The sequence below is a fragment of the Coloeus monedula genome (genome assembly GCF_965178545.1).
Source record: "Coloeus monedula genome assembly, chromosome: 6".
Lineage (NCBI taxonomy): Eukaryota > Metazoa > Chordata > Aves > Passeriformes > Corvidae > Coloeus > Coloeus monedula.
In genome coordinates, this window is record NC_138786.1 from 11,875,035 (window position 1) to 11,897,216 (window position 22,182).

The 22,182-nt window shown below is 37.3% G+C and overlaps 1 protein-coding gene across 2 annotated transcripts in view; it reads left to right on the forward strand.

The window, feature by feature from the left end:
- The window catches only part of SBF2 (SET binding factor 2), a 234,373-nt gene that overhangs the window by 129,575 nt on the left and 82,616 nt on the right, over window positions 1-22,182 (forward strand). For both annotated transcript variants that reach the window (XM_082282867.1, XM_082282868.1), the window contains exons 7-16: window positions 5,491-5,623; window positions 6,618-6,726; window positions 7,467-7,580; window positions 8,386-8,463; window positions 10,172-10,285; window positions 10,818-10,946; window positions 11,658-11,756; window positions 13,976-14,180; window positions 16,434-16,543; window positions 18,053-18,202. In XM_082282867.1, coding sequence (XP_082138993.1) covers window positions 5,491-5,623; window positions 6,618-6,726; window positions 7,467-7,580; window positions 8,386-8,463; window positions 10,172-10,285; window positions 10,818-10,946; window positions 11,658-11,756; window positions 13,976-14,180; window positions 16,434-16,543; window positions 18,053-18,202 — 1,241 coding nt within the window. The remainder of the gene's footprint in view (window positions 1-5,490; window positions 5,624-6,617; window positions 6,727-7,466; window positions 7,581-8,385; window positions 8,464-10,171; window positions 10,286-10,817; window positions 10,947-11,657; window positions 11,757-13,975; window positions 14,181-16,433; window positions 16,544-18,052; window positions 18,203-22,182) is intronic.

Here is a 22,182-nt window from a genome sequence, read left to right on the forward strand (position 1 = left end):
TTTTTTGTCTTTTCTGCTTTGTCAAGAAAATTCACATAGCACAGTCATATTAATCTCGAGCTTATCAGTCTCCCTTTGGATATGTAAAGCTTAAAATATGCATAAGAAATGGTATTGCACTTCTCTTTTTCAGGGGTGAAAACCTTATTACCTAAATCTTCTCTTAATAATTGTCTTTAGCTTTATCATTGTCTCTGAAAAAAAAATTACTGATCATGTTCTCTCAGTGTACTGGCAGGGTTGTATTTGGAGGCTCAAGAAAGCCAAATGGCTTTTGGTGCTTCTTTAAGTAGGTCTGCTGAGGGATTTAATGAAATTGGCAATAATTGAGTGATATCAACATGCAGATGACAGACAGACTGACTGTTTTCCTAAATAGATTGTTTGCTGTGCTTAATCCCTGTTTCTTTGTGCCTGTGTAATTTATGGTTTAGAGCACAACCATCTGCTTGACTCAGTGTAGACAGAACAGAGTGGATACTGTCGAACTTTGGGGGAGTGATAGCTGTAGGAATATTTATCCATCAGCTGAAGACATCTTTTTTATAAATATCTCCTCATTGTCACTGTCTCTTTGATATGCTTTTAATGATCAGTTGTCTTTCATGGTGTTTATACCAGAATCTTTCTGTATGTTTCCTCTTCCCACCCTCCCCCGACGCTGCTTTGCAGGGCAGTCTTCATTCCACCTTCTCAACAAAGAGCATGCAGAATTCATGGTTCAGATTCTGAATTGCCTTCAGTTCAGTTCCCAAATCAAAAGTGCATCTCTGAAAATGGAGGTTGGCTTCATTACTGCATGTCACACCCGTGTTTCCTTCTGTGGGCTCAGAAATGGGGATGAATTTGTGAAATGCTGGATTCTTTGAGGGCGTCTCAGCTGGAGGCTCCGTGCTGTAGGGATTGCTTCTCCTCCTCTTGAGTCTGACAAAGCCCAAATAAGTTAATCTCTTGGGGTACTCATCTGACTCATGTCCTCTGGTGCCCAGCCAAAAAGCAGGATAAATTAACCCTCCCAAAGCTCTCTGCTGGCACAGCCACATTGCTCCCCATTTGTGAGCAAGCTTGGCTATAGTTTAATCATGTAGTGTGCAGTCCTAAAAACAAACCTGCATACTTTCCTAAATGCAAATTGATCCTGAGCTGAGTGACATAGCAATCTTTTGGGTATCACCCTGTGTAATTGATTTGAGATTTTTGGATGGACAAATGAATGCAATTTGGCAAGGATTACCTATGTGAGTATTGAGTACAGTTGTTGCCCCTTATTTACTAGTTAAGCTTGTATTTTGGTCATTAGCAGAGCTATGCAGCCACATCTAAAAATAAATATAAAAAGAGTTTTGTTTTTCTCTACTCTTTTCTTAGTTATCTTTAGAGCTTGACACTGCCTGGCACAGAACCTGTACTATGCAGTCTCCAGTGGCCTTTCAGAAAGGCTTTTCAGGCTTTGTTGACCCATTTCCTGGATTAGTCTGGCTAAGTTATGGATTATTTTGTCTATTAAGCTTTTTCTTGTGTCCAGTAATTCAAGAACGGCGTATTGGCATAATAATGTATTCAACTAGTTGAGTTTCTGAATCCGTGTTTATAACTCTTTACAAAAGTCTGAAGAAGCAAGTGATAATATTTTGATTTCATGCAATATAGAAGACAGTAACTTGTCAAGTACACTTTGTGTTTGGTGGTTTTTTTTAATCATGCTTAAATAAGTACTTAAATTCTAGAACAACAGGAAGCAGGCAGAATGATACATTTGTTGATGGAGGATGTCAGATAATTTAGTACAAATTACAGATTCTTTAAATACTTGAAAACAGTGAAGGTCAGGAAGCCTCCATTCAAAATTTTCCAGCGTATGTATAATATTTTACAGGATGTCTGTCTGTAGACTGCAAAAGAGTAATCTGTAAAAATCAACTTGTTTGTTGTTTTTCATGTTGTCTATTTATGCCCTGACAAATGAGCATCGGATGTAGTGTGGAGTCTGCAGACCAGCAGAGGGTTCAAGGTTACAGACAGACACGATTGTGTCTTGTAGCACGAGGAAACTGGGCTCAGGCTGTCATTTGGAATGGTTTGTTTTCAGTAAACAACTTGTAAGGCTTGAAACAACACCTTGGTGGCTTCCTCAAATAATTTAATCAATGGCTCAAATGGTTTAGAAAAGGAAAGTGATCAAAAGTCATACTACTTATAATTTATTTGATTCTATCAGACAAAGGTTTCCCTTACAGTCGTTATGCTGCTGATATTCCTGAAAAGATGTATTTCGAAGTATGTGTGGAGCAATAATTTTGTATTGAGTTAGTGGCCATCATCTTGAAAATAAGACAATTCCAGATTAGGTGTCTGTATTGTACAATGAATTTTTTTATATTATGTATTTTATATTTTTCTGTATTACATACAGAGCATTTAGGAAGAGAGAAAGAAAGAAGGAAAGAAAGAGGGAGAGAGAAGGAAAACACTGGTACAAATAAGCTGTGTGGGCTCTGTAAGATTTCAGCCAGTGGAAGTGGTTAGCCTGGGTTTTATTGTCCAAGTGTGTTAGATTCTCTCAAATTTCGTCTCTTCCATAAGTTCTGCAAATAAAGCAACGTTTTCCTCTAGCTCAGCAAAGCTGAGGCTGAATCAGGTGCATTCATATCACAGTAAACATTTCAAATTCACCTTCCATGCCCAGTTAAAGTGTAGTGGACTTCTGGGAGACCAACTCCCAGATGTAATGTTTGAAGTGTGTATTCCGCTGTGGGACATCAAGCTCTTCTGTGGGAAATAGTTGCTGAAAGTAGTCATCTTTAATTATATCCATGCTAATTAAGATGCACTGAGAAATGCCTCTGTGGAGTACAAGCTGAAGCTTTATCTGTGACCACTACTATGCAGCAAAACCAGGCTTAATTTCCCTAGTGAAACTACAAAAGCCTCACAAAATGTACCATCACTGCTTAGTAATTTAAACTTTGTGTTCCACTGACTGGACATCCAGAACTTCATGTAAACTGAAGATGCTGACAAAATCCATTTCTTACAGTGGTAAAAATAGATAATAATCAGAGATACAGTTTAACACTACACATGAAGATTACCTTTATTATTTATACAAATGTGTGTCATTTTAGTCGTCCTTAAGAGACAGTGTGATCTATGTCCAGTGTGTTCAAATACTATGAAGTACTTGCAGGTGTCCTCTTTCTACATAAGCAAAATTCTGATTTCCCCTTCATTTTTTGCAAAAGTGTTGAGTTATTATGTGCTCTGGAAAATTGTGTGTTGTTTTGGTATCTGATGAGGAAGTCTATATTCGGAAGAGATTTGAAATTAAAAATGCTGATACTGGGTAAGTTTTATGCCTTCTAAAGGTGTTAGAATTAAAATATTCTTGAATCATCATTCACAGCAAAATAATATCATATGGCAAAAAAGGCTGGGTTTTTTACACAGCTTGGTTTCAATTGAATATTCTCAGTAGATGAATGTTCTAATTCCTTGCAAGACAAAGTTTAAAGTCAGTAAATCCAGAAAATATTTTAGAACTCTTACCTTTCAGAACTCAGGTTTGGGTTTTAAGATGTGCAGAATGGAAAACCATCTCTTTGAGGAATTTTCAGTTATAGGTATTTTGATGACAGGAAGGGCTTTTTTAGAGCATTTCATTGTACCGAATGGTTTGAATATTTGTGAGGTTTTTTGGTATTATTTTCCTTGGTAATACCTGCCAAAACATTATAGGTTTTTAGGGGAATGTTTGAAAAGCTTTGTACTTGATTGTAGGAAAAAATTGTCAGATGTTTAAAAAATAAGTATTCCTAAATGTCTTAAGACATTTGGTGTGGAGTGAAAGTGTGAGAAGCCCAGTTGTTATGAAAACAAAAACTTAGTTTAAAACAAAAAGTATGCTCCAAAATATTCTTTAAAATTTTCTGGGAAAAGAACTAGGGCAGTTTTGCATAAAAGGGTCAGTTTGAGTTTTTGAATTCTTACTGAGGTTTTTTTCAAGCAGGCAGCACTTTCTAACCTTGTGTTCAAATAAGTACATACCCCTTGTGCATGCACACAAGAAAGGACACTATTTCCAGTTCCCTTCTAACCATTCACTGCTGGGTGCTGTTTCATTCACATGAGGAAACAAATTGGCCTTTTTATCATCATCTTTACCATGTGTATTACCAAGCAGTTTGTTTTCTACTAGCACAATATTAACTATGCCAGTGAAAAAAATAGCAAACATTTGCGACAATAATTCACTCAGCCTTGTAACAAAGCCTTCTGTCCTCAGTCGTCTCAAGCCTTTCATTGTGTGGGTTCCTAGGACTCTTGGAGAATGGAGTTTGGAAGTACAAGCTGTTATGTTGTTGTTTGACTTGTTCATCCTAAGAATTGAGTCTTCTTTTTGCAAACAGCACTCTCCGAATCCTTGTCCCCCTGTGTTTATGAACTGAGCTTTACTCCAGCCAAGACAATTTGCATACATCGTGGAAGAAAAGCGATTTGTCAAAACATGTAATAAAAATTACTTTAAAAACCCAAAATGTTAATTATCATATGAATATAGTGGCTCTCCATAGTCACACTTCTTTTTGGGAGACATTATTGCAAGATAAGCAGTAGCTTTGGGAAGGTAATACAGGCGGTCTTACTGATAACACAAGCCATGTCCTCAGGGAAACATCATACATTCCAGCATATTTCAGGAAATTTCATAAATTTCAGCATATCTTACATGTGTCAGGCATGTCTGCTTCTCAGGATGGGACTTTTTTTTTAAAGGAAATATATTTTTGGTTTTCCCTGAAAGCACATGGCTTTGTCTCCTAGGTAAATTGTACTGTCTTTAAAAAGCCCAAAAACCATCCCATCATCTGATTCATGAGTCTTACCCTAAATCTAGTGGGACTTTTTAAAACATTCAGATCTTCCTTAAAGTATCTTTATAATGACACCTACTCTCTTACTGCCCTCTTTTAACCTCATGACTCCTGGAATGCTCTCCACGGATAAAGTATTAATATATTCACTAGGAATCTTGTAATTTTCTTTGGAGCTTGGCAGTATGATTGTATTTTTTTTCCCCCTGCTTGGAGATACAAAGAGGTTTAGAAGTTAAGCCTGGATCAGTGACCAGGGTTGAGTACTGGATACACAGAAGGTTATGCAGAAGATGCACATAATACTGTTTGAAGACATTATTAAGCATTGCTAGGATTTGTGCTGAGAAGTGGAAGTCCTTTCAAGTGGTATTGAAAGAGAGATGTAGCACAGTATATTTGCAGCATAGAAATACATTCAGATGGTATTTTAGCAACCTGAAAAACAGAAGGATGCTGCGGTAGTTAAATAAAAGGTAGAAAAACTTGGAACTTGGCAATTTATGCATTTATCATATGCTTTTTGAAAATCCCTCCAGAAAATGGTACATTTTAATGTAATTTTTTTTTTTTTTTGGCATGTTGTTACAGTTATTTCTTATTGTTTTATCTTTTTAAGGAATCCAAAATGTACTCAGCTTATTCTGTGCCGTGCTTACAGAAAATAAGGTTCTCTTTCACTCAGCAAGTTTTCAAAGGCTCAGTGATGCCTGTAGGGCTCTGGAGTCTTTGATGTTTCCCCTCAAATACAGGTGAGTTAAGTTTGGGTTCTTTGAACTCATTAACTAATTTTATAACTCATTTTGTAACTTATATTACATTGTCCCAAAGAAAAGGAGTTGTGCTATATTTGTTCAAATAAGCAAAGCTATTCATGATCATATATACAAGTCCTAGTCGGTACACATCATTAATAAAAATCTGTTTGCATCATGGCACTGGAAACAATTAAGGGAGAAACATCCCTCCTGCAAATGTAGGGTAGAAACCCTACTCACAACCCTAAAGATTCTGTGGTGCAAAGATAGCAGCTTCATTAGTGTGTATCAGAGTTTTAAGTCACTGACAAATGTCCACCAGAGAATGAATTTAAGTCCACAAACTGATCCTCTCTTATGAGCCACAGGTGGATCCAACATTATGAAATGGAAAGCTTCATGTCAGTTGATTTGGTTTCTTTAGGAAGAAGACATCTAATTCTGACTCACATGTTTCAAGCCATGCTTGGTTTTTAATAGCTTGTTTTATTTAAAATATTTCAGAGATAGGCTTCTTTTTAATATAGAATAAGAAGGAAAAACTGGAAGCTGAGTTTTGGAATATGTTTCTTAATGTTTAAATAGTAATGAATGTAAACTTGTAATAACTGTAAATTAGGTGTGGAAATGCATTGATCAATTTAGATCCAGCTCTTGATGTTGCTTTGATGAGCACACTGAGTTTCTTAAATTATCAAACCAAGTAAACAATACTTGAAATAGTTTTCTGTGCATGATGTTTAGTTGTCATTTCAATATGAAAGAAAAATATTTCCTTAAAAGCTTGATTATTAATGATATTTTATCAAAGGCTGAAATGTAGGTAAATGGCCAAAACCGAATCATGTTTTTTAAATGAAGGTATTATCCATAACTGTAGTGTCCCTGATTACCAACAGGACGATAATAATTTTTTTTAAGAAAAAAGTTGCCCTGTGTGAAAGGACAGTCAGAAGCTTTCATTCTATTTTATTTGTTCTTTTCACAGTTATCCCTATATTCCAATTCTTCCTGCACAGCTACTGGAGGTTCTCAGCTCCCCAACACCTTTCATCATTGGTGTTCATTCTGTCTTTCGCAATGACATTCACGAGCTTGTGAGTATTTGTGCCCACCCACAGTCAGTGCCTGCTCTGGTGCTCAGCTGCAGAGAGCTCCTGACTGCTTCAGAGATGTTTGTATGAATAACTCACATATGTTCAAAATATTACTGTAGAAAGCAAGGCTAGACAATCAGGAGAAGAAAGAAGAGAAAAAAACATCATTATTTTTGTAAATACATTGAGACTATAAAGTAGAGGAGGGAAATGTTTGATTCTAGTACAGGAGGGGAAGGAATGGATCCATTTCCAGCTTTGTCATCTATTTGTCCTGAGTTTGAGCAATTCAGTTAGGATTTTCAAGTGTGTTCTCAATTGCTGTATTTTACCCTTTTTAAGCATGTCCTTGGAGAAACTGAACCAGGGTTACTTACTAAGAGGTGCTTAGAAACACAAGATTTTACTTATGGGTGCCCTCACTGTGTTCTTTTGCAAACAGCCAACATGTTAGGTATCTCAAACCTCTGAACACAGACCTGAAACACCGAGAAGCAAAAGTCACTTTTGAAAGTTTAGCCTAATTTCATTTTATTTGGTTTAATTTAATTTTTCATGGCTAGATTCAGTAATAGGAAGTATTTGGAGTATTTCCTGTATCATAAGCATTCTGTGCATTAAAGTTAGTACTGTTCTAATTAGTTTATTCTAACTTATTTGCAGATCATGGAATTTGAAGTGTTATGTTCTTAAGCTATGCTCTCTGTGTGCAGTACCAATAATATACTTGTCCCTTACAGTTAGATGTAATCATAGCAGACCTGGATGGAGGAACAATTAAAATTCCTGAATGTATTCATCTGTCCCAGCTGCCAGAGCCACTGCTACACCAGACTCAAATGGCACTTTCTCTGGTATGTTTGGATAAAATCCCCACTTCCCACCCTCTCACCTGTTTGTAATGAATGAAAGATTTCAATATTAAGCTTCCAAACACACTGGAAGTGAGATTTCATAGAATGATTCATGCAGCATTCCTGGTTTTAGAAGAGTTTATTCTCTGTAGTTCAAGTTAATCAGTAATTTAAATCTAAAATGTCTTTTCGCTGTTCCAGAGGTAGGGATTTTTCCTTTATAATGATTTTTAATAAGAGTATTTGAGCAGCGTTATTACTGTTTGGTTCTGCTGCCTTTCTGTGGTTATAAATTCATTTCAACTGTACATTTTCTTGAAATTTAACAGATTAATAACCCTTCAGCCTTAAAGTTTATTTGTGTGATGCCCCTATTTCACTATTCAGGAATGATGGATTCTACATTAGGGAATCGCCATAAAAAGTACTTCAGTTTGTGTTTTTGCTATCACTGTAATAAGTTAGAAATCACCTTATTTGGAGGCTTCTGAGCAAATCTTCTTATCGTGAAAAGAAGAATTTTTAGTCTGTTAATCTGTTTCAGCTGAATTGACTCTAAAATCCCTAATGGTATTGATCAGCTTCATGGACTGTGATAGGAGGTTTTGAAAACTAGCTCACATGTAGAAACCTGAAGCTGAGAAGTTAATTCCACCTTTATTTCCATACAGTCTTCACAATTTAACTCAATTTATTACTTGAGGTAGTCCATATCAGTGGATATTAATTTGAGAAAGAAGAAGAAAAAAATTATCTTTTTCTCAGCAAAATGAAGGAAAAAGATTTTGGTTTTGAAATTCTCTAGGTTTTGCATCCTGATTTGGAAACAGCAGATTATGCATTCCCTCCCCCTCGAACAGCTTTGTCACACTCAAAAATGCTGGTAAGATTTCTGTGTTATTTTCTGCTTCTGACTTTCTTGAGTGGAAAACTGTTGAAATTTTAGACTAATGTTCTTTTAAGAATTTGTGTTTGCTTTTCCATGTACTTTATAGTATTATTGGTGGAGCAAAGAAATGCATTTTGCCCTCCAATAACATTCTAATGGGTTAGAAGTTTTATAAAATCCAAAAGCCAGTTCACTTTAAGAACACACATTGGGGGGTTTTGTGCAGATCTATTTGAAAATGTTAAACTCTTAGGTGGTACAATGTATTTTTTGTACTTATTTCTTGCTTAAGATTGGGATTTTTAATTGCTGAAGGCAGGGAATGTCATCCAGACGTCATCTAAATTAATGGTAGAATTCTGCTAAGATCTCACTTTGAATAGGGAAGTTATAAATTAATATCATTTTGTATCAAAGTAAGAGTTATGTTGAAATCTGAAAGAAATTACCATGTTTTCAAGTAGTTCAAAAAGTCAGGGTACAGATGGACCTGTTAAAATCCTAGAGAGCAGCAGAAAATGAGCATATCTGTCAGTAAAGTGACCCATACAAAATTTAAGTTAAAAATAGAACAACACTGATCATGTTGCAATGAAGAATAAACAGACATCTAGTAAAATACTCCAGTAATATATTCCAGCTTTATATAATCTTCTATATACCTTTTCTCTTTAAAGTAAGTTACAGGCTGTAACTTACTTAGTTTATATTTGCTTGTTAGTTGGTTTTAGCTGGTTACCTGATAGTAAATACAATATTCTTTGCTGTTAAAATTAGAGTTTATTTAAAACATCTTTTGAGACACCATAAAACCTCAGGTCATAAAACAATTTTTGGGACCTCAGGTTTTTGACATGGCTGCTGAGATAAAATAATAGGGTGGCACAGGATTTGATGTCAGTCTTTAGTGGCATCTGGGCCCCATGGAGATGTCACTGCCCCAAGTCTGCCCCATCTGTCCACATCAGTTCCATTAACATGGTAGTGCATATGTAAGCACTCTCTTACTCAAGTAAATAAACCAGAAGTTTAAAGACCTACTATTTTAAACTTTTTAAAGTAACTCTGGCTTATTTTGGCAGCAGAAGGTTGGCAAGTGAAGATGTGAGTTGGAAGAGTCCTAGACAAGTAGCTGGGCAAACCTGGAGCAGTCTGCTCATCTGGCAGAGCTTCAGCTGGTGGCTGTGGTGGGATGCTCCAAGCCTGGCTCCTCCAAGCAGCAGTGCCATCTTAGGCTCCTGTTATTCCTTGCTGCCCATGCTCACTCTGAAGACAATGTTTGTGTACCGCTGCAAAGCCACACTTGCTTTAGGGAATAAATCCAGGCTAAAATAGCCTCTTTCCTTTATTTCACATCAGGTCTCTTTCAAAGCAGTTGATTTGTGTGGTTCACCACATGAGCACTCCCCCATTGCCCTGGCGTTGCCCAGAGCCTGCGGTGCAGGCATGGGAAAGATCAGCAGGGGTGAGGGATGACTGTACAGAACCTGTCATGGCCATCTGAGGATAGGGCAGGGGAACTTGGTGGTGTTTAAGGTCCCTTCCAGCCCTAACCATTCTATGAGACAACCTCAGACCTCTACGAGTATCTCTGCTTCATGTGCTGCACTGCTACACTGATGAATTTGTAGGCATTTCTCATTTAGTTCTATGCAAGTGTGGAGAAAGGTGTTTTGACAGCATATTCAATGACTGCTTTCAGGATAAAGAAGTGCGAGCAATCTTCCTTAGGCTGTTTGCACAGCTTTTCCAAGGATACCGGTCCTGTCTTCAGCTGATCAGAATTCATGCTGAGCCAGTCATTCACTTCCATAAGGTAAAGGAGGAGCAGTTATGTGTATTTACAGTATTCCTTTGTGCCATGTTATTCCCACAAGCCTGCCTTTTGAACAAGTGGTAAAGTTTAAAAATGTAAATAAAATTATCTACATGTGGTAAGCATATCATTTTGGCATAGCACAATATCAGCATGTTTTAGTGAGACTAATTACAGGGACAGCAATGAACTGTACAACAGAGTTAACATTTAAATTTAATACAAATAAACATTTGAGGAATCATTGTGGAATTTCGAAAACCTCTGTATGTAATAAGATGACATTGCTTGAAGGTACTAGTTCTTATTACCTGTGCGATTTAAAAAATGTGTGCTTCAGCTTTCCATTTCTGAATTTAGGTATAAAAAGGTACTGTGTATAGTAAAAGATTTAATTAGAAAGTACCACTTACTAGTATAAGTGATACTGATAGGCTGGTGAAAATGTTTAACTGGTAGTTTGTAAAAGCTGTAGTTGCTTGTAATTTTGATGCTAATAAAAAAGTGCATTTTCTTTCTGTCTTTCTTGCAGGCAGCCTTCTTGGGCCAGCGAGGCTTAATTGAGAATGACTTTCTAACCAAAGTCCTCAATGGAATGGCATTTGCTGGCTTTGTGTCAGAGAGGGGTCCTCCTTTCAGGACCTGTGATCTTTTTGATGAGGTGAAAACTGTTTCTGTATTCCTAAGTAAATTGCAGTGTACCTGTGGTATTTCAGCATGGGAAAAACTACTGAAATGCTTCTGAATCCCCACTGTTTATTATGTCAAGTTTATACTAATCATCTCAGCTCTTATTTTCTGATAAGGAGATATTTCTAGCTTACTTCCATAAAATTATGCCCCCTCATATGTATGAAGTTAAATAGTTGTATAAACTTTGTTAATGCGGTTCCTATAGTCAGGTCTGCAGCTTCATAATACATAGCATGTGCTTGTAAAGAATTATTTTGAGGAATTTAATTATATTCTATGAAATGTTACAAACTCATTGAGAAATATTACATTAAATACATATCCAACAATGCAATGCCATAGTTTTTACTGTGTTGGCTTTGAGTTGAATGTAGAGTAAAACTGGAATTTGATATGAATTCTGTGTTGTAGTAGTAGTACCTATGAGAAATATGGATTGAGGTATACAAGTGTGAAAAAAACTGGTTTAGGTATGCAGGACTTTCTGTCTGGTAACAAACACTGCATATGAAACTGAAAATGTCTCATGTTCCAGAGCAGCGTGACATCACACACTTTTCAGCATTCAGCTTTCTTTTCTTGGTTTCAATTTAAGATTAACATTTCATAACTTAAATAGGAAACAGTTTTTTTAGTTGAATTATCAACATTTTTATTCTTTCTTCTTTTAAAAAAAAAGTTGGTAGCCTTTGAAGTCGAAAGAATTAAAGCTGAAGAGGGCAATCCACCAAAAATGATAAAGCATGTTAGAGAACTTGCAGAACAGCTCTTCAAAAATGTAAGTTGTCTGTACCTGCTGCATCTGTAGAGTTGAGATGGTAATGTTGAAAATTCTTATTTCTCAGATCCAGTCTCCAGAAAATGGAACTGCCTGCTTGTGGTAGTCATCATCTACATTGTGGCAAAAAACCCCAGAACTTTTAACGATCTATAATTTTGTAGATGCAAAGGCAATTCAGTGTAGTAGTACTGATTTATTGATGCTTAATATTGATTTACACATACCTACAACTACTTATCTATTTTTAGTGTGTATGCACATAATGTCTATAAACTGCTGTTTTCTCTGCTGCAAGCCGTCCATGCCAAATACATCTCTTTTCTTGCCTCTCAACAGTTTTCCATATGAAAACCATACATCCAATTTGGCATAATGTGTACTTTCTGCAGTTCTTTCCTGCTGTGTGACCCAGTCCCCATGGTTTGCGTGCTCAGCAAGCACTATTTCATTTTTTACAGCCTGTTTCTTGTACTCTTTAGGTTTCCTACAACACCATTTCCAGTTTAATTTTTGCCTTCATATCATGTTTATTTTACATAGTGCTTTTATAAAATCTCGTACCATATCTTTAGCTGGTTGTGGTGTGAGTTTTTTTTGTTTGTGGGTTTGGGGTTTTTTGTTTGTTTTGGGGTTTGTGGGCTTTTTTGGCATAGGCTGATCTCCCTCCCCCTCACACTTGTGTGGTTATTCAGACTCCACAGAGCATTCATTATCTGTTACACCATCAGCTGACACCTTTGTCACCCTTTCTTTTCTTTGTCCCACTGCCCCAAAACTGTGGTTTGCAACTACAGTTCTGTAAAAAACCCCACAAGAACTCCAAATACTGCTAAGTTCTGAGGTGTTTGGGGGTGTCTTTTGGGTTCTGTGTGTCTTTTCTGATGATGAGATTTATTTATACCATTGTGACTGACCTGCTCCTTCACTACCACCAAGTCAGTGGCTTCACTGGAGCACACACTGATAATCATTAAGTCAATGACTTTGTGCATTGAGAAGTCAGACTTCTAGTAGTTGTGCATGCACCTGTCTTTGACTAAATATAGGTGATGAGTAACACTGCTTCTTTAAGTTGTGCCTAGAGCTGTCTGATTTTAAACTGACTGCATGATGTATTTTGACATCTTGTTTCACAGTTTTAATAGTTGTAATATTGTAGCTTAGACACACGGGAGAGACAAGATCTGTTGAGGAGAGCTAATGTTGGCATGAGCCTTGGTACAAGTGGAAAATCCAAGACATTAGACCTTTAATTAGCCTAATAGCATGTACATCTGACATTCATTTGTGATGTCCAAGATTCAAGTAACTTTTCCTGTGTATTTCCTCTGAATCTCTCCTCTCATTGAAATGAATTGTGGAAGTTATTCTCCTTTTCTGGCATTTTCTGCCCTCTGTCCTCTGTTACCCCCTCCTGAGACTGTGTTCCCTTTCTCTCCCTTGCTTCTCCTGGTGTCTGTTGCTCTCACACCCCCCCTGGGTTTTTGGCTGTTTCCGTTAAATTTTCCTTTGCAGAGAATGCATGTGGCTAAGGAGCTGCTCTGTTTTGGCTGCTGTTTCTCAAGTTGATGCATTTGATCTCCTTGTTGTCTTTTGCTCCTGTAAACAACAGTTTTAAGCTCCTGTTTACAAGTTTTCTTCCAAACTTACTGCGCATTTACAAGAGAAACCTCATTGATGGATAACACTCTTTGGCAGTGGTGTGTAGCCAGTAATGAGTAACAGCATAGAGTAAAATTGAACATCAGTGAATTCAGATGTGACTAGTGGTAACTCTGGTATGAATGAAGAGATGAAAATACCCCATTTTGTTTGATTACTACACCCCTGAAAATGTGAGGTGTGATCCTGTGCATGGTGGTAGATAGTCTCTCTAATGAAGAGCTTGACTGTCACATTAATTTACATTCAATTTCTTAATATTCATTAAACTGCATAAAATCAACTTAAGTTAAGCAGTGATTTTTCTTTTGCTCTCATTTTGAATTCTGCACATCGACAAAAATAATTTTATAAAAGCCTTTAACAAAGTTGGAAATGTTAATGAGCCAAGGGTGATATGATCATGAAACGTTTTATTAGTCATCTTCATTAGATATGTGACTTCTGAATCTTTCAGATAGGGGAGATTCTCCAAACATCAGTAAAACTAGATGAGACAGATGGTAACACTGCGTGATTCATTTTGTGTTTGACCTTTTACTTCTGACCTGCAGGAGAACCCCAATCCCCACATAGCATTCCAGAAAGTTCCACGGCCCACGGAGGGCTCCCACTTGCGGGTTCACATCCTGCCTTTCCCGCGGATCAACGAGGGCCGGGTGCAGGAGCTCCTCCAGGAAGGGCTGGCCAGGAGTCAGGGTGCCCCTCCTGCCACGCGGGGGGACAAGAAGTGCGTGGTTCCAGCGGGTCCCCCTGTGGGTATGTTCACTTGTTCCCTGCCTCACCTGGTTCTCATGGATAATTAGCATGACTGCAATGTGTTGCTCCCAATTTTATGTTACTGCTGTATTTTTAGTGATCATAGCAAACTCTGGTGCGTAGACTTCGGTGTTTGCCTTTGCAGTTTTAAAAGCTAGTTTTTATCTGCCTTTACTAAGAAGTCAAACATCCAGAGAGTGAGGGGCATAACTGCTAACTATATGATCTGAATTAGATTTTGCATTGAACAATTAAACTAGATATTGTCTACTCACCTAGGCCTGTTAAATATCACCGTAGGACACTTGTAGGACTGGCTGAACCAAGCTTTGAACCATTTGAGTTTCTCCTTTGATACCAGTGAGAGACATGTAAATTACTGGAAAAAGGCAAAGGGCAAAGATGGCATCTGTCTCAAAATAAATATACCTATATTTAAACATAAAGAGCAGATGTGGACATTGTAGGCCTGCAAATTTTCATTTTAATGCCACAAAGTTCTATTAGTCATAGTCATACTCACCGATGTGAATGATGGCATAAACCAGTATGGTTAGTAAACTTGCACATGAAGTTGGCAGAGCTTGTGAAACTTTTGAAGGATGGGATCAGAATTCAAATCCATCTTTAAAAATTAGATATCTAACCACAAGACTCCATTGAGTTTTGTTCTCCTCTGCTGCTTTTCTTCAAATAAGGGATTGCACTTGCATAGGCATGATCGGCTGACTAGGCAGCAGCTCTTCAGAAATTAATTTGGGAACGTTAATGACCATAGGGCAAACATGACCCAACTATATCAAGCTACTGCAAAAAGGACAAACATCTTAGTAGGATGTATAAACAGGAGCGCAGTCAGTGAACCCCATGGAGAAATCTTTTCATTGTGCTCAGTTAGACCTCAGCTGGAGTGTTTGTGTCCATTTTTGGACACTGAAAGACTGTCTCCATTTTTGGTTCTGTTGGAGGGAGTCCATAAGAAAGCAACAGGAATGACCAGTGGTCCAGAGAATGTGACCTACAAGGAAAGATGGGGAGTTGTTTAGACTGAAAAATAGGAGACTGAGGGCACACATAATGGGCTTCAATTATACAAGAGACAGTTAGAAAAAGAAAGGGAATAATCTGTAATGATAAGAAATAATGGGTTTAATTGCAGCACAGAAATAGAGTTATTTGTCAGCAAGACATGGTAAAATGAGAATTGTGAGGCAGTTGAGTGGAGTTCTTGTGAAGCCGCAGAGTCTCTGTTATCACAGAACATTGGGAACATATTAGACAAACATGAGAAATAACATAAATAGTGTTGATCCTGTCTAGGGACAGCAGGGTGAACTAGATGGCCTCTTGAGGCCCTGCCTAGGCCTGTTTCTCTTTGGGTTTATGTAAGAAGAGGGTGCACTCTCTTCACCTGCCTTTGCTGTTGACTGTATCATTGAATCTGGTACTTAAAAAATTTAAAGGCGGTGTGGTTGTATTCTGTTGTCTTTCTTCAAAAGGCTATTTGCAAGAGAAGGGTTTTTTTAAGAAGTTTAATAAGTCAATTTCTGTGTCAAACAGGGGGTTTGCTGTTTTTTTCCTGAGGAACAGCTTTCATACTTACACTCTCTGCTGAACTGTGTCTCAGAATCCTTGGATATAAGTAGCTCATTATCTACTAGAAAGGCATGTTCTGCATTTAGATACTATTTATTTGATATTACAGAGAAAAGGAGAATGTTAGTTCTTACATTCTGAATTTTCTTGAAAAATAAGAGCAAAACAGTGCATTAAGAAAATAAGATCTCAGCAATCTGGAATCTAGATAAAAGGTTTGTCAGGTTTTATTCCGTGTTGCAGAATTCTTGTCATGGCCATCTAAAAATTGTTGTCTACTGCTACAAAATATGCAAGGCTGTGTAGCTCACTGCAGAACACACACACATATATTTATTATTAATTTGTGTTTATTTAGGTATTTCACCAGTATGTTAGAGGTTATAATCTCTTTGTGCCTGTATGAGACAAACAGAACAAATAGTTAAGAGAATCAACTAGTCCTGTTAAAATTCAGAGCACTCTCCTCTTCAGGTGGTATAGGAAAACCAAAGATGTAGTATCTTGTGATCTCATCTGCCTACTAGGGGTATTTGCTTAATAGAATAAAAGGGAGGACACAGTGATTATTTTTTTAAAGAAGTTTGTGGTATTCTTTGTGGTTCTTGCAGAAGTAATTTCACACATGTATATTCTTCTTTTTCTTTCTTTTCATAGTTTCCATAATGGAAAAAGGAAGCACAGTTTTCAACAGTGCTCAAAGGCTGGAAGTTGTTAGAAACTGCATCTCGTTCATTTTTGAAAACAAATTTTTGGAGACTGAAAAGGTAATAAAATGAAATTTTAATTCTCCCAAATAACTCTCTGTTCTGTTAATGAGCAAATGGAGACTGGCCTAATCACAAAGTACATTTTGAAGTCTTGTTTCAAATGCTAAGGATTATTTTGGCCACTTAAATGAATGAAGTAAGCAATAAAAATAATCATCTAAGTGCAATATTGTGTGTAATATGAGGCTAATGGATTTGAAAACCTGTTTCTAATACTACATGGGTGAGTTGAAAACCCTTTTTGCAAAATTTATTACTGTTATAAGTAGTATTGTCCACATAATTTTTTTTAAAAAGAGATGGGTGCATTTTGGTCTAGCAGCATTAATTAGAAGGAATGCAAACAAAAGGCATACATATATGCTTCAGTGTTTAACAGCCAATGCTCTTTGGAAATTTTCAGTACAGTCAACTTTGCTGGTTTTAAAAATCAGTAATTTGATAGAACTCAGAGATGCATATAAATATTTGGCATGTCTGTCTTCACTGAAATGTGCTAGTGAGTTGTCGTCCTCGACATTCTTATTTTCTCTCCATTAAGAAGTTGCCGGGTTTTGTAGATTCTGTTCATAGAGTTTTCAGTTACTGATTCTAGAACAATCACTCAAACTTACAATCAAATCTAATTCTACGTATGAAAATGACTGTAAAATTATTTTAAGAAATGTTTTGATTTCTCTGGGAAGTATGACCTGTATATCTCTGAGCCTGTGCAGATCAAGATAGAAAATGAGCTTTGCTTGAGTTATGGTGTCAAAATGCACGTGGGAAAAGTCCTAATAAAGTCTATAACTCTTTAAGAGTTTTGCTCCAAGCAGATCACAGTAGTTTTTAACCTCTTTCAATTTCCAGGCACTTGGGAAAGTTCAGTGGGTTTTTTGTCCCTATATATGGTAAATTTGTCCTTAGCCAATAGGCTGCCTCTTCTTTACTTATGTGTTACCTCCAGTCTAAAGGGCCACAGCTGATAAATACTGTTGTAGCATTTGCTGCATCTTTAAAACTTTGATATAAATATTCTGTTGGCACTGGTTTGGGATAAACTGCATGACAGTCCAGTGGCCTCATTGCTATGAGAGGTATGACACCTCTAAACCCATTTGCCATTCATTGCTTATCAGAAAATGTGCTGGTCAGCCTCAATAGGCAAGCTCCAGTCCTAGCCTGGCTGTACAGAACAGAGCACTTGATTTCATCTACAGTAATCCATTTCTGATTTCACATCCATTCAATGCCTGTCCATATTAAATGGTTTCTATTTACAGATATAGGTGAGAAATGCTGTTTAATGCATTTGGAAAAGAAAAAGGGGGGAAATTTAGTACTTGGTAACTCAGGCTAAATCAACCATTTTGTGAAAGTTTGATATTCAAGCTAATGGGCAATTTTCAAAGTTGTTCTTTACTGTCATTTGCAGTTTCTTAATAAGAAAATGAATGAATGCTGTTCAGTATGAGTAGTGCCATTTAATTTCATTTGCATTAAGTGAGATGTTCTTCTCTGCAGACCCTGCCTGCAGCTCTGAGAGCCCTGAAAGGCAAGGCAGCTCGGCACTGCCTGACCCAGGAGCTAGGCCAGCACGTTAAAGAAAACCGAGCAATCCTGGACCATCAGCAGTTTGACTACATTGTGAGAATGATGAACTGTGCTTTGCAGGTACAGTGTGTCAAGGCTTTGGCCTTGATTGTCTTTCTCTTGTTATGAGGATAAGCAAAATTGCTTGGAGGGCTGTGGGCAAGCAAAATAATTAAATTACTGGACCATGTCCTACAGTGATGTAGCGGATACTACTTGATGGTGGATTTAAGATATTTGGTTGTTGAAAGAATAAAGGACAAAACACTCAGGTGTGTACAGTTCTTCCTGACATGCAGAAAGAAAACTGTTCCCATTATTATTAATTTAGATACAGTTTAGTTTTGGTAAGTATTGAAATGATATAACTTAATGGCTTGAAGTGCTTTTTTTAATGAGTGGGTCTTGGCCTTTCCAAGTAATTTTCAACCCAGCATTCCTAAAAGTTCTATCACCCATTGTTCAGTTGAAAAGAACAAAGTTTGTCGTCTTTGTCATCACGTAGTTTAAGAAGAAAGCATGTTTTCTGCTTCTGTAGCTCATGGTAGCAGTTCTGCTTGTCACAGTGACATTTTAGTTTGTCAGAGACTCACTGCAAGTGTTTGCAGTTCATCTCCAAAGTTAATTCTACTGACAAATTATTATATGCTGAATAAGCACCAACTTATGGTGGCAGCTACATATGAAAGCAAAATATGTGGGTGACTTCTTTTGACTTTCATTTCAATAATTGGTCTGTTTTACCTTCACTTGTTCTCAATGCATCATCTGAAATACTTTATAGACTTACATGTTTTCAGTCTGCTGTCTGAGAATGTAGTAGTATTTTTTCTTCATTTGTAATGTGATCACATTTGGTTTCTCTTTTGTTGACCCTGTCTGAGTTATTGTATCAAATTTTGGATTTGATGGAGGCCTTAGTATTTTAGTCCCACTCTTCTCTAACCTAAAAACTACCTAAATTGTTTTGCAGCAGTTTGTTGATCCACATTTTTTAAAAGGTGGGTGCTAAATGCAGCTTTCACTGAAGTGTGGAAATAAATTAACACTGACTGAGCAAGTGCTACCTCAGGTCACCATCAAATGCAAGTTTTGTTGTGTTGCATTTCTTGACTGTTCACAGTAAGATATTTTTCTACTGTTGTGAAAGAAGTTCATCTTTGTCTGAGCAGTGGTCTTAGGAGCAAATCACCTGCAGTCAGCAGATGAGAACTGAAGTTGACTGGCTAAAATTACACAGCACGTAGAATCTGCTTTTTGGCACAGGTCTTCACCTTTTCCAAGCCCTAAATTTAGCCTTAGAGTTGGAAGAAAAATTGAATTTGTCTATGAAACTCTATTTCTCTGTCCAAAATCATGACTAATGGAATATTGCACCTGCTGGGTATTCCAGAGTTAGAAATTTTCTTTCAAACCAGAAAGCAGGATTATCTAGATGTGTCACAGATTTTGCTTCTACTTTTTTTACCATTTCTGGGTTAAAAAAGTATCCAGATGTTTTTAGGCAATAGGAACAAAATACAAATCCCCTTTACTTTTGTATCTTAGTAGAAAGCAGATATCAGAAGAGAATGAAATTTGACTTTCTGAGGAAAGAAATACTGATTCCACCTTTTAATAAAATAATAAAAGCCATTTTTGCCCTGGAAGAAAAAATTTTTTTCCATCCTGCTGATTTGAAGGCCCAAGAAGGACCTTAAGTTCAAGGAAATCAATGTGTCTGAAGAGTTACTGAAATTAAAATAGGCTTTTGTTTTCTTAATCAAACTAGCAAATATAACTCAAATCAGGCAGGGGAAAGAGATCAAATAAGGAGGCACAGTTTCTATGCCTTCCCCTTCCTGTCTCCCCCAAGAATATTTTCATATCTTTGAAAATATGCAATGAAAGTTTTCATTTCTTAGGAATAAGCTTGGTCAGCATGAAAATATCTGAACTCCTGACACTGGGCAGTGAGTTAGAAACAAGTATTTTTAACATCTACTTTTATGACAGATGAAGTTATTTATTGAGATAAAAACATGATTTACAATTTGTCTGTGCACTTTGCTCAAGTGTGTTATTTGAAACAATGTGTAAATTTTGACATTTCGGAGCTTCCCCATATCAATTCAAGAAAAAAGCACATTATGAAGAACTTACTTAAGTTTGCCCTTGCTGCAGGGGGACTCAGTGAGGCAGCATTTTGCTGTAGACACATGAATTCTGTTAGCTGCAGGTCACAGACCAAGTAATTTAAGCAGTGTCTGTTAAAAGACACAAAAACCTAATTTAAGAAATGTGGTCTTAACTGGAGATGTAGTCAAGCTTTAGGGAAATACAGCATTAATTATTGATGGGGTTTTTGGGGAGAGTTAGGTTGCAGTACTCACTGAACTAGTGGAATTGTAGGAACTTTTTTGTAGAAAATTGTAGAAACTGGAATTGTAGAATACCACCAGATTTTTCTGTTAATGTTACTGCATGTTCCCAGTGGCTTCTGCAAGATGCAAACTGAAATCCTGCTGTGTCTGGAGGCAACAGCTGAGAGGAAGGGAAGGGAATGCCCTGGCAGAGGTGACAGGGTGGGCAGAGCCCTGGCTTCCTGCTGGACACACTGGGCTGAATGGGGACGTGTGTGCAGCAAGCTCCAGTCCCATGGTTTGCCCTGGGACACACCAGTCTCACCTACTCCTCCAGGTGGGAAATCTGATGCTCTCCAGCCACCAAACCTCTGCTATTGATGAAAGAAGTTGTTGCAAACTGATACGGTGAATTGTTGCAAACTCAGCAAGTCAGCATTTTGCTGTAGACACATGAATTCTCTTGGCTGCAGGTCGTAAGACCAAGTAATTTAAGCAGTGTCTGTTAAAAGACACAAAAATCTAAGAATTTCAAGAGATGCAGGATGGCCATTTCTGCAAAGTGTCTTTTGGACTGAATTCTTTGTCTCGCTGTGAAGTGCTGTGCATTAGAAAATCAGGAAGACTGCACTCTGCTAGTCTAATGCAGAGCCCTCCATTGCTAGTTAAGATTTTTCTGATTGTTTAGTGTCAGGTTTTTTCATTTAATAGAATCTATTCTCTCGTTTTACTGCAGTCCATTAAAGTAAAGGTCAGATCCTTTTTCAGAGCTTCTCTATATTCATTTTGTGCATGAAGAGCAGTATGTTAACAAAATGCTTGTAATAATCCCACCATGTATATTATTGCTGGTCTCGTATCTTTCTGCTACCACAGGACTTGAGAAGAGATTAAGGAAGAGGAATAGAATATTCTTACTATTGCTTCAAGTGAATTGCTATTTTAGTGAACAATGACATAGGCTGTATTTCCCCAAGTATCTGATCGAGCCATTTTGCAATGGGGAGGAAGTGAGGGTGGTATTTTACACATTTCTGTAGAGATGGCAAAACTTGGGCTTGCCACATCTCTGGTGGTTGTCGGCTTGAGTTCTCTCAGTCCAAGAGAGGCATTCTTTCAAACTGTTCTTTCAACTGGTAACAGGCAGAACCTGCCAATTTTAACAGGCCTATGATCTGTGGAATAGTGTGTTAGAGTCTCATACTAATCTGTCTAATTTGGCAGCTGTGGTAGACTGTAGGAGGCCTTACAAATACAGTTAAAGTAAGGTAATGTGCAGCAAGTCAGTACTGAAATGTTAAAAACGTGCTTTCCTGTGTTTGAGAAGTATTGACAATTACTGCTGCTGAAATGGAAATGGGAGAAGTATTTCTGATGGATTTTAGTAGTAAGGAAGATCAAAATTACATGGAGATTGTACTGGTCATTCATTAAAGCAGATATCTTCTGATGAGGGCAGTTAAATCCCCAGTTACTTGCTTTTATCTCTGCTCGGAGTTGTCACTGACCACTTGCTGAAAACTTTATTGTCATCCCCTGGGTAAGACTTTTTCCCTGATAAATCATGTACTGTGGCTAACATTTAAATCAGCCTGTCTTACAGTAGTGATTAATGCCTTTGATAGAGGAGCAGGAGCATTATGTTCTGTTCTGTATGTTATATGACTTAATTACTGTTAAAAACATCTGCAGTGTTGTGAAAGCTTGATATATTGATTG